The 15521-nt window shown below is 51.8% G+C and overlaps 1 protein-coding gene and 1 pseudogene across 3 annotated transcripts in view; one reads left to right on the top strand and one right to left on the bottom strand.

Moving 5' to 3' along the window:
• agrn (agrin) overlaps window positions 1-15521 on the bottom strand; it is a 552899-nt gene that overhangs the window by 127604 nt on the left and 409774 nt on the right. For all 3 annotated transcript variants that reach the window (XM_070860482.1, XM_070860480.1, XM_070860483.1), the window contains 3 exons: window positions 13791-14015; window positions 7769-7993; window positions 5665-5871 (listed from right to left, as the gene is read on the bottom strand). In XM_070860482.1, the coding sequence (XP_070716583.1) occupies window positions 5665-5871; window positions 7769-7993; window positions 13791-14015 (657 nt within the window). The remainder of the gene's footprint in view (window positions 1-5664; window positions 5872-7768; window positions 7994-13790; window positions 14016-15521) is intronic.
• LOC139229437 (U2 spliceosomal RNA) lies at window positions 1183-1383 on the top strand (annotated as a pseudogene).

Raw genomic sequence — 15521 nt, forward strand, 5'->3', positions numbered from 1 at the left:
TTTTCAGTGCAAATGCTGGCGACACAGCAGCCCGGCAGCTAAATGAGACGATGAAGATAAATTAATTAAATCTAACACGGAACAAGGAAACTCCTGTTCAAGTTTTGTGAATAAGTAAAGGTTGGCCCCCAGTTAAACATTGAGCAGGCCCCATCGAATGCAGGTCAATCGTTGCTTCACCTTCGAACAATCGACACACAGCCATTACAATATGAAAAGATGAAGCTCGCCATGACACTGCAGGATGGAGCTAGCAGTCAGTGTAATGAACATTTCTAATCCGATTTGCTGCCAACCCGTCTGTGGGACCCACTTGGTTTTTTTTTTTTACACCCTTTATGCAAACTTGCGTAACATGCACACAAGGCAGCTTGCAATCAGCACGGCAGACAACTGGCTAGCTGCGACATGCACACTTTAAGAAGCCATGATTCATGAAGACAAGGATGGTCCATGCACAAGTGAAAGCGGCAGATACAGGTTTGCACACGCACACAGATACTGTAGGCCCAGAACATCCACCTCCAGCGGCTTGTGGGGATTTTATAAACAAAACTACTCAGTGTGGCCAAATTATTTCTGGAGTTGGTTCAGTCACTAGTTGGAACACGAGCCAGGGTGTCCCTGGAGATGGAGCACGCGGTGTCCACCGGTACGCTCGCGGCCTTCCGCGAGAGGTGGGGGCCGGAGGGACTGGAGTGCATCATCACCCCCGGCATCCAAATTTTAATTTGATTTAAGGTGACTGTCTAAAGTTTAATTTGTTTAAGTTTGTCGGTTTTAGTGACCCCCTTTAATCAGGGGGCACTTGTATTAATGTTCAACAACAAAAAATAGTTGGAACACAAGGCTCAATTATTATTTCATGCTGAGCATTAATCCCTCTGCTCTGACCAATTTATTGTCTAATTAGCATCGCCCGCTGCTGAGACCCTCATCCGTGCCTTTGTTACCTCTAGACTCGACTATTCCAACGCACTCCTGATCGGCCTCCCACCTTCCATTGTGTAAACTTGAGCTCATCCAAGTCTCTGCTGCCCGTGTCCTAACTCACACCAAGTCCCACTCGTCCATCACCTCACTGACCTACACAAGGCTCCCGGTTAAGCAACCCCTTGATTTTAAAATTCTCATCCTTGTTTTCAAATCCTTCCATGGCCTCGCCCCTCTCTATCTCTGTAATCTTCTTCTCGGCCTTTTGGCTAAGATCATGCGTAACTGACCTGACAGGGGAGTAACCATGACCCCAAAGTGGTTCTCCCTGGATCAGGAAGGTGGTTCTCCTATGCTTTTTGGAAATAGGAGGTGTGTGGGGGGCCTGACCCATCCACCTCCATGGCACGAACCTGGTATTGCAGTACTTCCAGGAACGGTGCAGTGGCTCTAGGCCTTTTGGCTAAGAGCATTGGCGCAGAGTGATCCTTGATGTGTGCAAGGTGACCTCTGGCGTTTGTGATTTGACAAAGAATTGGAAAGATTGGCTACGAATTAAAAAAAAAAAAAATCTCTGTAATCTTCTCCAGCCCCACAACCCCCCTCGAGATCCCTGCGCTCCCCCCTCGAGATTCTGGCCTCTTGAGCATCCTCAATTTTAATCGCTCAACCATTGGCGGCCGTGCCTTCAACTGCCTGGGATTCCCTCCCTAAACCTCTCCGTCTCTCTCTCTCCTCCTTTAAGTCGCTCCTTAAAACCTACCTCTTTGACCAAGCCTTTGGTCACCTGTCCTAATATTGCTTTATGTGGCTTGGTGTCAACGTCTGTTTCATAACGCTCCTGTGAAGCGCCTTGGGATGTTTTACACTGTTAAAGGCGCTATATAAATGCAAGCTGTTGTTATTTGTGCTCTTGGGTCAAAAGATATCTGTTTGAAGAGTGAGCCTCACCATTTGTGCTGCTTTCAAAACATGGTGGCCGTGAAATCCAGGCCTTGCCGGGTGCGTACGGAGTGCGCACGGACCCAGCGAGGCCTCGCGAAGGCCGGTCTACGGGGCGCGATGTGCACGCGCCAAAAAAATGGCTTTTCCGATCTGTCAAGTTCTCTCGACAGAGCCTCCACATCCCCGGGAGAAGGACATCCGCGCGGGAGAGATTGGGCTATTTGCCCAACTCATGCCCAGTGAATGTCCTTCAAACTTTTACGCCTGGTAAAAGCAGGCACATAGCTTACTTTTACCAGCGTAAGAGTTTTAAAAGACATAAAAATTAAATTTAAACACACATTTTTAGAGTAAAAACCCTGTCCATTAAGGTAAGTTTATTTTAAACCCTATTAAATCACATTTTTTTAAAAAAATCAAAAAAATATATAATTTTTCTAAAACAGTTAATTAATTTTAATTTGAATTAATTTTAAATACGTGAGGTGTTTTTTTAATTTATTATGTTGTGTTTGGGTGTTTTAGGGGGTTATTCTCATTGATAGCAAGGGGGACTCGTAAAATCGGAGTTCCCATTACTATCAATGAGAATACTGTACCGTGATTGGTTGTCCAGGCCCACGTGACTCCAGTTTCTCCGTCCATACCTCGAAGACGCGGACGCGCTGCGAAGCACGGGAAGAGAAGGCCTCCGACCGGAATCCCAGGCGCCTCCGGGATCAGCAGGTACTTTCGCAGAAACATTTTGGGTCGGAGGCGTTTGTCCGTAGGAAGCCTCTGACCAGAATTTCAGGGCCGATAGTTTTGTTTCAACAGCGTATCGGGAAACCACCGAGGGTGGAGGGGAAACTGGCTGCGAGAAGCTCTTCCACCAAGCAATGCGCGGGAGCTGATACAACACAGGTTCAGCAAGTTGACAACTGCATCCATACTGACAACTGACCAAAGAGGTAGGTTTTAAGGAGTGTCTTAAAGGAGGAAAGAGAGGTAGAGAGGCGGAGAGGTTTAGGGATGGAGTTCCAGAGCTTAGGGCCTAGGCAACAGAAGGCACAGCCACCGATGGCGGAGTGATTAAAATTGAGGATGCTCAAGAGGGCTGGATTGGAAGAGCACAGTCATCTTGGGAGGGCTGGAGGAGATTACAGAGATGGGATGGGGCGAGGACAAGAACTGGAAACCTGCTTTTGTTTATTTCTTCACTGGCCTCATCAAAGCCCCCTCCATCGCTGTTCTTGTTCGGACCGAAAGGCATTCTTCACAATTGGTGCCCGTGTCACTGTATGACGAGCTGACAGGGAGAGATCTGCCACAGAGGTGGAACTGACATTACTGCTGTGCCCTGGCCTGCCAAGTGCTCCATCTAGTCGGCACGCAGGCTCCTGAAGCTCAGGCAAGGACTGGTTTGGAGCTCGAGCCCTCCAATGAAGATGAGGCTCTATCTCCAGGCTAGCTTGAATACTGGCTGGCCCGGTTTGACACCAATTGAGTCCTCAATCCATGACAGCATGGGTTCATGTCGCCATCTGTCGGAACACTGCGCCACAAACCTTCTGCTCAACACAAGCAGCACGTTCTGAACGGAAATAAATTCAGTAGAACGGTGAATAAGTATATAAATTCATTAATGTAGCCTCTTTAATCTATCTGTCCCTACTGCACGCAAATTAGCTGTTGTCAGAAGGTCTTTTCCAGATCAACTTACAGTTGTCTGAATGTACGCAATGGATTTCAACTTTTTGAAATATAATTGTGGTATAAAGGGGCATTGTTTTTGTTAATTTAAAAAAAATTCATTCTCAGGACGTTGGCGTCGCCGGCATTTATTGCCCGTCCCTAATTGCCCCTCGAGAAGGTGGTGGTGAGCCGCCTTCTTGAACCGCTGCAGTCCGTGTGGTGAAGGTGCTCCCACAGTGCTGTTAGGGAGGGAGTTCCAGGATTGTGACCCAGCGACGATGAAGGAACGGCCGAGATATTTCCAAGTCAGGATGGTGTGCGACTGGGAGGGGAACGTGGAGGTGGTGGTGTTCCCATGTGCCTGCTGCCCTCGTCCTTCTAGGCGGGGACGTTAAATGTTAAGACAAATGAAAAATAATTGTCTACCAACTTGCTTTGTATCACTCCCGTCGGGCCTCCCACATTCTACCCTACGAAAACTCAGCTGCCCATGTCCCAACTCGCGGCAAGTCCCGCTCACCCATCACCCCAGTGTTCGCTGACCTACACTGGCTCCCGATTAAGCAACGCCTCGATTTCAAAATTCTCATCCTTACAAATCCCTCCATAGCCTCGCCCCTCCCTATCTCTAATCTCCTCCAGCCTCACAACCCCTCCAAGATATCTGCGCTCCTCAAATTCTGCCCTCTTGAGCATCCGATTGTAATCGCTCAACCATCGGTAGCCGTGCCTTCAGCTGCTTGGACCCTAAGCTCTGGAACTCCCTCCCTAAACCTCTCTACCTCTCTTTCCTCCTTTAAGACACTCCTTAAAACCTACCTTTCTGACCAAACTTTTGGTCACCTGTCCTAATTTCTTCTTACGTGGCTCGATGTCAAATTTATGTTTTTTTCTCAGAACACTCCTGTGATGCGCCTTGGGACGTTTCACCATGTTAAAGGCGCTATATAATTAAAAGTTGTTGTTGTTGTTGTCAAAGACTGGAAGCTGATGATGCGTTTGGCAGATAGTGTCACAAACACCTGACATTGTGCGGAGAGCCACACACAACTGTGAGAGCTCCCTTCTCACTGACTGAGACGAACGATCGCAAGTGCGACAGGCAGATCGCCCCACTCCACCATCTTGCCACGTGCCAATTTTTAGGGGGGGAAAATACTTTGAAACCAGGACCTTTCTGACACTACAGTATCTGAAAAGGGGCAAGCAATGCATTCTGAACAAGAAGAGGCCTCCAACCTTATAGAAGCTTTCTAGCTCCTCGTTAGCAGAAAGCAGAAGACAAAACATATCGAGAGCTTGGGGACGTATTATTTGAAAGATTTCCCCCCCCACCCCCCCCCCCCCCCAAAAATAATTCACAATCTTAGAAACATTACAATTCATTAAAAGCATTTATGAGCTCTTTTTTTTGTTAAACTGCCCTTGCTTGATATATAAAAAAAAATGGGAGGGGTTCTAACGGCAGCTACTTTTCCTGGAAGCATTTTTTTGGTTGTCGCATTCTTAAGAGCAAATCCTTCTGGATCAGGAAAAGCCCGACTGTCCCCCTCACTTGACAACTTCTCCTGACCCTGGGCCCGCAGGGTCACACTCAAGGTCCGAAGAGCCCCTCACAGATAAGGTCAGAGGTCGAACTCGCGGAGACGGTGAGGCGCGCCCCTCCGAACGGCGGCTGGACAGTTTTCCGAGACAAGACAAAAATAAAAAGAGATGATCACCAGCGAGACACGGCATAGGAGAAAACACATTTGAGGGGGGGGGGGGAAAAATTTTTTTAAAAGACACTTGGAACAATGCAGCAAGGGGAGACACGGGGATGGAAACTGTGATCTGGCACTACCATATGCGATGGACACGGAGAACGATGGGTTAATGTGACGTGATGGGAAATGGGAAGAGTGGTGCGGAGGAACCAAATCGCGACATCGATCCTACGTCACTGCTGCCGAGTTGAGGAGACAACATTGAGAACACAAGGGAAGGATTGGGTTTTTGTTTGGAGCAATGCGATACGCAACAATTAAAAAATATATATAAACAGAGGCCACAGCAGCATGGAACTTGACAAGATGCGACTGCTCGCCGGAGCGGGTCGCCGCGGGTACTTACCGCAAGGTCCCGGATATTTGACTGGGATGGTGGCTCGCTGCTGACACTCGGCTTGCTTGCGCTCGCAGTCGTTGCTGTAGCTCTGGTTGTCCTGGCCGCACACGGGCTTGTAGGCCCCGTCGCAAATGATGCGGTCGCAGGAACACCGGGCATTGCCCCTCCGGTTCAGGCACACGGCGTTGAACTTGCACGCTTCCTGGCACTTGTCTGCAAATCGAAACAGGCGCGGAGATTTTAGTCCAACCGTCCAACGCCCTGCGGCCATGACCCGCAAGGTGTGAGGGGCGGCACAAGGGTGCCCCAGCTTGGCAAAGGGCCTTTGCTAGCTCTTCCGCCTGAAGGGGTAATGCTAAATCTACACAGATCATCATTTAGGATACTGCGGCCAGTGTTGAGGGGGCCTGGCTTCAGGAAAGACGCCAAAGGGTTCAGGGAGGGTCACCAATGTACCGGGGGTGACAGGCTTTCGTAACGGGGAGAGACCGGAGGAAACTGGGCTGCTCTTATTAGAACAAAGAAGGTTCAGAGGAGATCTGATTACGCTGATCAAAATTGCGAAAATGTATTAATTAAATTGGGAGAAACTGTTTCCACTGGTCAGTTAGTCGCTAAGTAAGATAATCCCTGAAAGGATGAAGGAATAAGTTAGGGAATAAAATTATGCTGAGAGTCGTTCCCTACCAGAAACAGTGATGGCCCTTCCGACAGTGCAGTGCTCCCTCAGTACTGCCCCTCCGACAGTGCAGCGTTCCCTCAGTACTGACCCTCCGACAGTACAGCGCTCCCTCAGTACTGACCCTCCGACAGTGCAGCGTTCCCTCAGTACTGCCCCTCCGACAGTGCAGCGTTCCCTCAGTACTGCCCCTCCGACAGTGCAGCGTTCCCTCAGTACTGACCCTCCGACAGTACAGCGCTCCCTCAGTACTGACCCTCCGACAGTGCAGCGCTCCCTAAGTACTGCCCCCTCCGACAGTGCAGTGCTCCCTCAGTACTGCCCCTCCGACAGTGCAGTGCTCCCTCAGTACTGCCCCTCCGACAGTGCAGTGCTCCCTCAGTACTGCCCCTCCGACAGTGCAGTGCTCCCTCAGTACTGCCCCTCCGACAGTGCAGCGTTCCCTCAGTACTGACCCTCCGACAGTACAGCGCTCCCTCAGTACTGACCCTCCGACAGTGCAGCGCTCCCTCAGTACTGCCCCTCCGACAGTGCAGCGCTCCCTCAGTACTGACCCTCCGACAGTGCGGCGCTCCCTCAGTACTGCCCCTCCGGCAGTGCGGCGCTCCCTCAGTACTGCCCCTCCGACAGTGCGGCGCTCCCTCAGTACTGCCCCTCCGACAGTGCGGCGCTCCCTCAGTACTGTCCCTGCTACCACTGAGCTGAGGTGAACACCACATCGTCAAGGGGTCATTGTGAGGTGAGGATCCCAGCACTGGGGAGCCGGGGTCAGAGAATTGAGCCGACAGGGTTACACAGCCCGATCACCATCCCATGTTCCCACCTTGTGCTCCATAATGAGAGAGGGTAGGGGATTGGGATTTTAAAAATGAGCTGTCTAGCAAATTGGTGCAGCTGTGTTCGATAAGGTAGTGGTTGTGGTTCCGAACTAGTGACCCAGAGGTCCTGAGCTCAAACCCCATCCCGGGCAGGTCAGGAAATGAAATCCAGAAAAATCTGATAATTCTCGGGCTGGCAATATAAAAAAAATTAATATAATGACTGGTGGAATGTGGTTAAAAACCCAACTAGTCTAGTATACGTGGTTTACACGTGACTCCTGTCCATCACCGTGCTGTTGCCTCTTGCTACCCTCTGAAGCAGTCTCGTAAACCACTCGAGTCGTACGAACCATTTCTAGGATCGAGGGTACGGGCGACTAATGTAGCCTCAGCACATCACGAGAACAACATTTAAAAGGAAACATCACCCAAGGGGGTCGGTGACAAAATAAACTGGTTGAGTTTTGAGGGCATCGCGTGGGACTTATTTTTCCTCTGTAGAAAAATTTGCAAAAAGATGTGAAAATGAACGGCACATTTTGAACCTTTCGACTGAAGAATTCCACGGCCGCGCACACAGAGATCTTCACAGGCATCCCTGGCAGCTCACCTCTAGATTGACAGGGCCCCGAGCGGACTTTCTGAAGGTTAATGCCTTTGATAGCGCCCATCCGCTCCATGGTGCACTTGTTGTTGTAGGTCTGCCCGTCATCCGCACAGACAGGCTCGTACTCCGTTGGGCAGCTCTCGGGTCTCGACAGCACCTCGGGTTTGCGAGCCCTCGGGTGAACCCGGCATGCCTTGTTCAGGTCGTTCTGGGCATCTTTACACGGGTCTGCGCACAACAGAAGGAGCAGTTACAGACCGCCAGCAATACTCCCCGCCTCTGCCCGTCAAGACACCAGACACTGAGACACTGGGGCTAAACACCCAGCCATGCAACAGCTGCAAACTCACGTGTGACATAGAATTACATCGAATGTATGGCACAGAGACAGGCCATTTGGCCCAACTGCTCCGTGCCGGTGTTTAATGCTCCACTCCAGCCTCCTCTCACCCTACTGCATCTCACCCAGTCAGCATAATCCTTCTGTTCCTTTCTCCCGCGTGTGTTTATCTAGTTTCCCCTTAAATAATTCAAAATTACAAATTTAGCTCTGACAGATAACACATTCCAGACGTATTCGGGGGGCCACTGGGAGCACATTTACGGCTTCACACTCATCACCATCATCGGCAGTCCCTCGGAATCGAGGAGGACTTGCTCCCACTCCCGAAGTGAGTTTTTTGGTGGCTGAACAGTCCGATCCGAGAGCCACAGACTCTGTCACAGGCGGGACTGACATTCGTCGAGGGAGGGTGGGGAGTGGGGCACTGATTTGCCCTGCCATTAAGGAGATTCACCCATGGCAATGCAAATCACAAATTCACTGCCTGCAATTTTCCAGCTGCGTCTTTCTCGGTTAGAAAAGCACGCGCCCAAATTTCCGACTCGCGATGTTGCCAGCGCAAAGGAATTGTGGCCCCCCCCCGCTCTCTGATAACCGCGGCATTGACTGCTGGGGAATCGGAAGCAGTCAGTCACAGCAATCGACTGGCTTTCTGAGAGTCACCTTGACCCATCTCTCCTCCTTACCGCGGGGGTGTGGTGTGCAGCGGTAGAGGTGGTCGTGTTCTCTCGATCCGCGGTGGATCGCGGCTGGGGGCCGCGGTGGTGCAGCACAAACACCAATCCTGGGCTAGTAACAGGAAAATCAGCCGGGGCTCCATCAGGGCGCCGATTCTTGCTGGAGTCCCGTTCCATGGCTGCCACTTGCCCTCCAGAACCTCGCTCCGGGAGACATTCTTCGCATTCAAGTCTCGACGCCGAGCGTTGGTAGGCCGTTTGTTTCTGGCGTGATGCAGCCAGCGGAGGTGTTGCACCTCCCACACACCCGAGCACGTGTCTCCCTGGACCACCAGCAGGAACGGAGCTCTGGCCATTGCTTCTCCTCTCTAGCCCAGGGGCACCTTCGGAACATAGTAAGATTAGGAACAGGAGGAGGCCATTCAGCCCCTCGGTCCTGCTCTGCCATTCAATGAAATCGTGGCTGAGCTGCATCTCCACTCCCTTCTCCTGCCTCTGCTGCACATCGCTCGATACCTACCCCGAACAAATATCTACCGATCTCAGGGCTCAATTTTCTGTGCCGTTTTTATTTTGGAGTAAATTAAAAAGTTTCTGCACTAGCGCAATTCACTGAGGTAGGATTTTTTTAGTCTACGATTTTTTTACCTCATTGGGGGCGTAACCTGCCACCTGCGCCAATTCTGGCCATTCAAGCAAGTTTAGCCAGCTCCGATTTACTCCAATTTTGCTTACAGCGGCGTATGTGACCTCTCGGGAAAAACCTTCTGGGCCGTTAACAAAATCGGCGCAGTAAGAGAATCCGCGCAGCAGATACAGTTCCACGGTCCGGACAGCAGCGGGAGGGGGGGAGAGGAGAGGGGGGGGGGGGGGGGAGATGAGAGAGGGGGAGGGGGGAGAGGAGAGAGAGGGGGAGAGGAGGGGGGGAAGAGGGGAAGAGGAGGGGGGAGAGGAGAGGAGAGGGAGAGAGGAGGAGAGAAGTAGAGAGAGGGGGAGAGGGGAGAGGAGAGAGAGGGGGAAAGGAGAGGAGAGGAGAGAGGGAGAGAGGAGGGGAGAGAGGAGGGGAGAGAGGAGGGGAGAGAGGGGGAGAGAGGAGAGGAGAGGGGAGGGGGGGAAGAGGGGAAGAGGAGGGGGGGAAGAGGGGAAGAGGAGGGAGGAGAGGAGAGGAGAGAGGAGGAGAGAAGGAGAGAGAGGGGGAGAGGGAGAGGAGAGGAGAGGGGGAAAGGAGAGGAGAGAGGGAGAGAGGAGGGGAGAGAGGAGGGGAGAGAGGGGGAGGAGAGAGAGGGGGAGGAGAGAGAGGGGGAGGGGGGAGAGGAGAGAGAGGGGGAGAGGAGAGGGGAGGGGAAGAGGAGGGGGGGAAGAGGGGAAGAGGAGGAGGGAGAGGAGAGGAGAGAGGGAGAGAGGAGGGGAGAGGAGAGAGGAGGAGAGAAGGAGAGAGAGGGGGAGGTGGGGAGAGGAGAGGAGAGAGGGAGAGAGGAGGGGAGAGAGGAGGGGAGAGAGGGGGAGGGGGGAGAGGAGAGAGAGGGGGAGGGGGGGAGAGGAGAGAGAGGGGGAGGGGAGGGGGGAGGGGAGGGGAGAGGAGGGGGGGAAAGAGGAGGGGGGAGAGGAGAGGGAGGTGGGGGGGTGGTGGGAGGGGGGGAAGAGGAGGGGGGGGAAGGGGAGGGGGGGAAGAGGAGGGGGGGGAAGAGGAGGGGGGAGAGGAGAGGAGAGAGGGCGAGAGGAGGGGAGAGAGGGGGAGGGGGAGAGGAGAGAGAGGGGGAGGGGGAGAGGAGAGAGAGGGTGAGAGGAGGGGGGGGGAGAGGAGGGGGGGGAAAGAGGAGGGGGGAGAGGAGAGGAGAGAGGGCGAGAGGAGGGGAGAGAGGGGGAGGGGGGAGAGGAGAGAGAGGGGGAGGGGGAGAGGAGAGAGAGGGTGAGAGGAGGGGGGGAGGGGGGGAAAGAGGAGGGGGGAGAGGAGAGGAGAGAGGGAGGGGAGAGAAGGGGAGAGGGAGAGGAGAGGGAGGTGGGGGGGCGGTGGGAGGAGGCGAGGTCTTTCGGCCAGGGTTGGCAGTGGCACCGGGCACTGGGAGGGGGAGCGGGGTGCGGAGGAGGGATCGACATTTGACATAAACACTTGAATAATTTAATGCTGCTGCAATGTGTAAGGTGCTTGTGTCGGTTGCTGTGAGCGGGCCAGAATGTGTTGTACGTTTCAATTTCCAGCCTCAGCCCGCAGTGTCCCTCGTTACCTTGGCAACCCGATCTTTTTGGCACAGATCCTAGGCTCCACCCCCAAAGCTAAAGGACGGGCTAGGCGGCACCAAAATCAACAAATCAAACTGGGAAAGTTGGATGATTTTTTGTTGTTGCTGTAGTTGGGCCCCCCAAAAAAAACAAGCGTAACTCTTCAAGGACCCCAAACATCAGCATTGGGGAAAATTCGGTCCTCAGTCTTGACAGCTCCGCCAACAGCTGTGCCTGCTGCAATCTGGTCTGCACGGCTTCGAGTGGGCGTTGAGCTAAAACACAAGTCCTTCGGGGATTCGCTGACATGTTAGGACTGAATGCACCTTGGGGAGCAGCAGTGAAGGCTGCAATTACTGGAGGGCAAGGATCATATTCCTTTCACAATGTGGGGCAAAACACACACACCTGAAATTGGGACAATTTGGAAGCGTACAGCACTTTACGAACAATGGGCTGGATTTTCGGGCCCTCTCCGCTCCGGTTTTCACCCTGGAACAGCAGCAATGGCGGCGGTGAGGTGTTCTGGGCGGGCGGTCAGCCTCCAGCGCCCCGCGGCGATCCTCGGGTCCGGTTTTGCGGTGGCGCGGAGCAGCACCGCCCGGAAGAGCTGCGCCCGGTGTGTGCAACGCCCCCTGGTCGCGACACCGGCGCGAGTTTTGTCTCCCGCCCGACCCGTCCGCACTGACCGCCCGGGAAATCAGGGCGTTCCAACCTATACCGACAGCGGAGAGGTAGGTAATGGACTCCTGAGGTAAGTGCGATTGTTTATTCTTTTAATTTGTTTTTGTGATTTGTGTTGTGGCGGCGTGGGCTATGTTTTGGGAATGTTTTTGTGGGGGGGTTTCCCAGGTGTCGCTCGGAGTGTTCCCGGTCCGGCTCTTTAGCTCGGGAGTTTCCCATCCTCGTGCCCAAGAGAGGTGTACAACGCCTCCCTTGGCGCTGCGCCCCCTGACTCAGGGCCCAGCTGCTCAAACTTATCCACTGAGGCGCAAACTGTTCCCGGGCACTAACTTTCCCCACCGTCGCCATTATCGCCCCAAAAACATCAAAGCCAAAAACCCAGCCCGCTAATATCTCCCACAAGATTTTCCTGCCTTCTAGCATAAAAGTGCTGGACTACAGTTCCATGAGGTGTTGGCTGACCCTTGCATCGCGCACAAGCAGCTACTCTTCGCCTCTGTTCCTGACTTGTCCGTCCTCGCAGGGAATTTGGACAGAGGCATCCGTGTTGAACCAGATTGCTGCAGGAGCAGGAACCTTGGCGAGATCTTTCTCCTCCTCACTCAAGGAGGACCACAAAGTGCATTTATCCATTAAGCCACTCGGGGATGTTTGGAAAGATCCAAGTCATGTAAGTAATGGCAGCCTGGGGGCCAGTTGATCAATGCGGATAATTACTCTCTCAACACTTGGTACGAGTTTAGAGCTGTCTGATCAGCAGGTGGTGGAAACCTGCTCAATAGGATGTGAAGGAACATATATTACAACTGATCCTCTGGTGTCGCATAAACCTCGGTGAAGACAAGGTCACCCAGAAAGCACATTCATCGGTGAAGAACAAATTTCAATGGCATCACACACAGCATTGTAACCTTAGCAACACAGGAACAGGAGGAGGCCATTCAGCCCTTTGCGTCTGTTCCGCCATTCAATTGGATCATGGGTGATCTGTATCTTAACTCCATCTACCCGCCTTGGTTCCGTAACCCTCAATACCCTTACCTAACAAAAATCTGTCCATCTCAGTTTTGCCATTTCCAATTGACCCCCGGCCTCAACAGCTTATTGGGGGGAGAGAGTTCCAGATTTCCAACACCCTTTGTGTGAAGAAGTGCTTCCTGACATAGCCCCTAGCTATCATTTTAAGGTTACGCCCCCTTGATCTGGACTCCCTCACCAGTGGAAATATCTCTCCATCTACCCTCTCAACTCCTTGAATTATAAGAACATAAGGAATAGAAGCAGGTGTAGGTAGACCTGACGGCCCCTCGAGCCTGCTCCGCCATTTAATACGATCATGGCTGATCCGATCGTGGACTCAGGTCCACTTCTCTGCCCATTATCCATAACCCCTTATTCCCTTATCGTTTAAGAAACTATCTCGGTCTTAAATTTATTCAATGACCCAGCTTCCACAGCTCTCTGAGGCAGCGAGTTCCATAGATTTACAACCCTCAGAGAAGAAATTTCTCCTCATCTCTGTTTTAAATGAGTGGTCCCTTATTTTAAGATTATGCCCCCTAGTTCTAGTCTCCCCATCAGTGGAAACATCCTCTCTGCATCCACCTTGTCAAGCCCCCTCATAATCTTATACGTTTCGACAAGATCACCTCTCATTCTTCTGAATTCTAATGAGTAGAGGCCTAACCTACTCAACTTTTCCCCATAAGTCAACCCCCTCATCCCCAGAATCAACCTAGTGAACCTTCTCTGAACTGCCTCCAAAGCAAGTATATCCTTTCGTAAATTAGAAACCAAAACTGCACGCAGTGTTCCAGGTGTGGCCTCACCAGTACCCTGTATAGCTGTAGCAAGACTTCCCTACTTTTATACTCCATCCCCCTTGCAATAAAGGCCAATCATCTTTAGCACCTCAATTAGATCACCCCATAATCTTCTATACTCGAGGGAGTACCAGCCTAGTCTGGGCAACCTGTCTTCATGATTTAAGCCTTTGTAACTCTGGGGACTAACTTAGGCCAGCAGAGGCCCAGACAGCCTGTTGCCTCTTTTCTCCCTGGTGATTTAGAACGGTTTGTTGGACCTGTCTGTCCTCACTCACCGCAGGGCCCGTCGGACTTCTTGTACACGTTCTTGTGGTCGTCGCAGGCATGCTTGTTGAGCTCGCACACGTTCTTGTAGTCCTGGCCGTCGCTGCCGCAGACTACCCTCTCCGGCTCGAGGCTGCAGGTGGTGGGACACACGCACTTGGCCGACTGGCCATCGGACGACTGGATACAGGTGCTGCCGTACCCACAGGTCACCTCGCTGCAGGGATCCTTCAGTCCTGCGACACACAAAAACAGAAACAAGCGGCCTTCACTACATGTTTCCACTGATGGGGGAGACTAGAACTAGGGGGGGCATGATCTTAGAATAAGGGGCCGCCCATTTAGAACAGGGATGAGGAGAAATTTCTTCTCTCAGAGGGTTGTAAATCTGTGGAATTCGCTGCCTCAGAGAGCTGTGGAAGCTGGGACACTGAATAAATTTAAGACAGAAATAGACAGTTTGTAAACAATAAGGGGATAAGGAGTAATGGGGAGCGGGTGGGGAAGTGGACTTGAGTCCATGATCGGATCAGCCATGATCTTATTGAATGGTGGATCAGGCTCGAGGGGTCGCATGGCCTACTCCTGTTCCTATTTCTTATGGTCCATCCCACCGTATCCCGTTTGATGCGAGTTCTGCAGGTTTCTATTTTATTGCATGCCGTCCAACTCAGTCTGGAGCGCGGTTTCTGCATTGCTGCAACGTGATACAGAAGTGAAAGTGTAACTCATGGAATCACAGAAATTTACAGCACAGAAGGAGGCCATTCGGCCCATCGTGTCCGGGCCGGTTGTAATAGAGCTACCCAGCCTAATCCCACTTTCCAGCTTTTGGTCTGTAGCCCTGTAGGTTACAGCACTTCATGTCCCCTTTAAATGTGATGAGGGTTTCTGCCTCTACCACCCTTTCAGGCAGCGAGTTCCAAACCCCCACCACCCTCTGGGTGAAAAAAGTTCCCCTCAACTCCCCTCTAATCCTTCTAACAATTTCTTTAAATCTAAGCCACCTGGTTATTGACCCCTCTGCTAAGGGAAATAGGTCCGTCCTATCAACTCTATCCAGGCCTCAATTAAATCTCCCCTCAGCCTCCTCTAATCCAAAGAAAACAACCCTAGCCTAGCCAATCATTCCTCAGAGCTAAAATTCTCCAGTCCAGGCAACATCCTCGTAAATCTCCTCTGTACCCTCTCTAGTGCAAGTACATCTTTCCTGTAATGTGGTGACCAGAACTGCACGCAGTACTCCAGCTGTGGCCTAACTAGTGTTTTATACAAAAGCAAAATACTGTGGATGCTGGAATCTGAAATAAAAACAAAGTGCTGGAAATACTCAGCAGGTCAATAAGATCATCGCTGATCTGATCTGCTCCCCATAACCCCTTATTCCCTTATTGTATAAGAAACTGTTTATTTCTGTCTTAAATTTATTCAATGTCTCTGCTTCCACAGCTCTCTGAGGCAGCATCTGTGGAGAGAGAAACAGAGTTAACGTTTCAGGTCGATGACCCTTGGTCAGAACTGGCGAAAGTTCACAATTAACGGATTCTTCAGGGGCACTGAAAGGGGGAGGGGAGGAAAGAACAAAAGGGCAGGTCTGTGATCGGGTGGAAGGCAGGAGAGATTAGAGAGACAAAAGGGATGATGGGCCGAACTGAGAGAGTCAGAAAAAGATGAGTCTTTTGGTTTGTGAATGGTGGAATAATTACCAGTTGCCGTGGGAAACAGAGAGAGAAATAAAATAC

This window comes from Pristiophorus japonicus, chromosome 18 (genome assembly GCF_044704955.1).
Source record: "Pristiophorus japonicus isolate sPriJap1 chromosome 18, sPriJap1.hap1, whole genome shotgun sequence".
Lineage (NCBI taxonomy): Eukaryota > Metazoa > Chordata > Chondrichthyes > Pristiophoridae > Pristiophorus > Pristiophorus japonicus.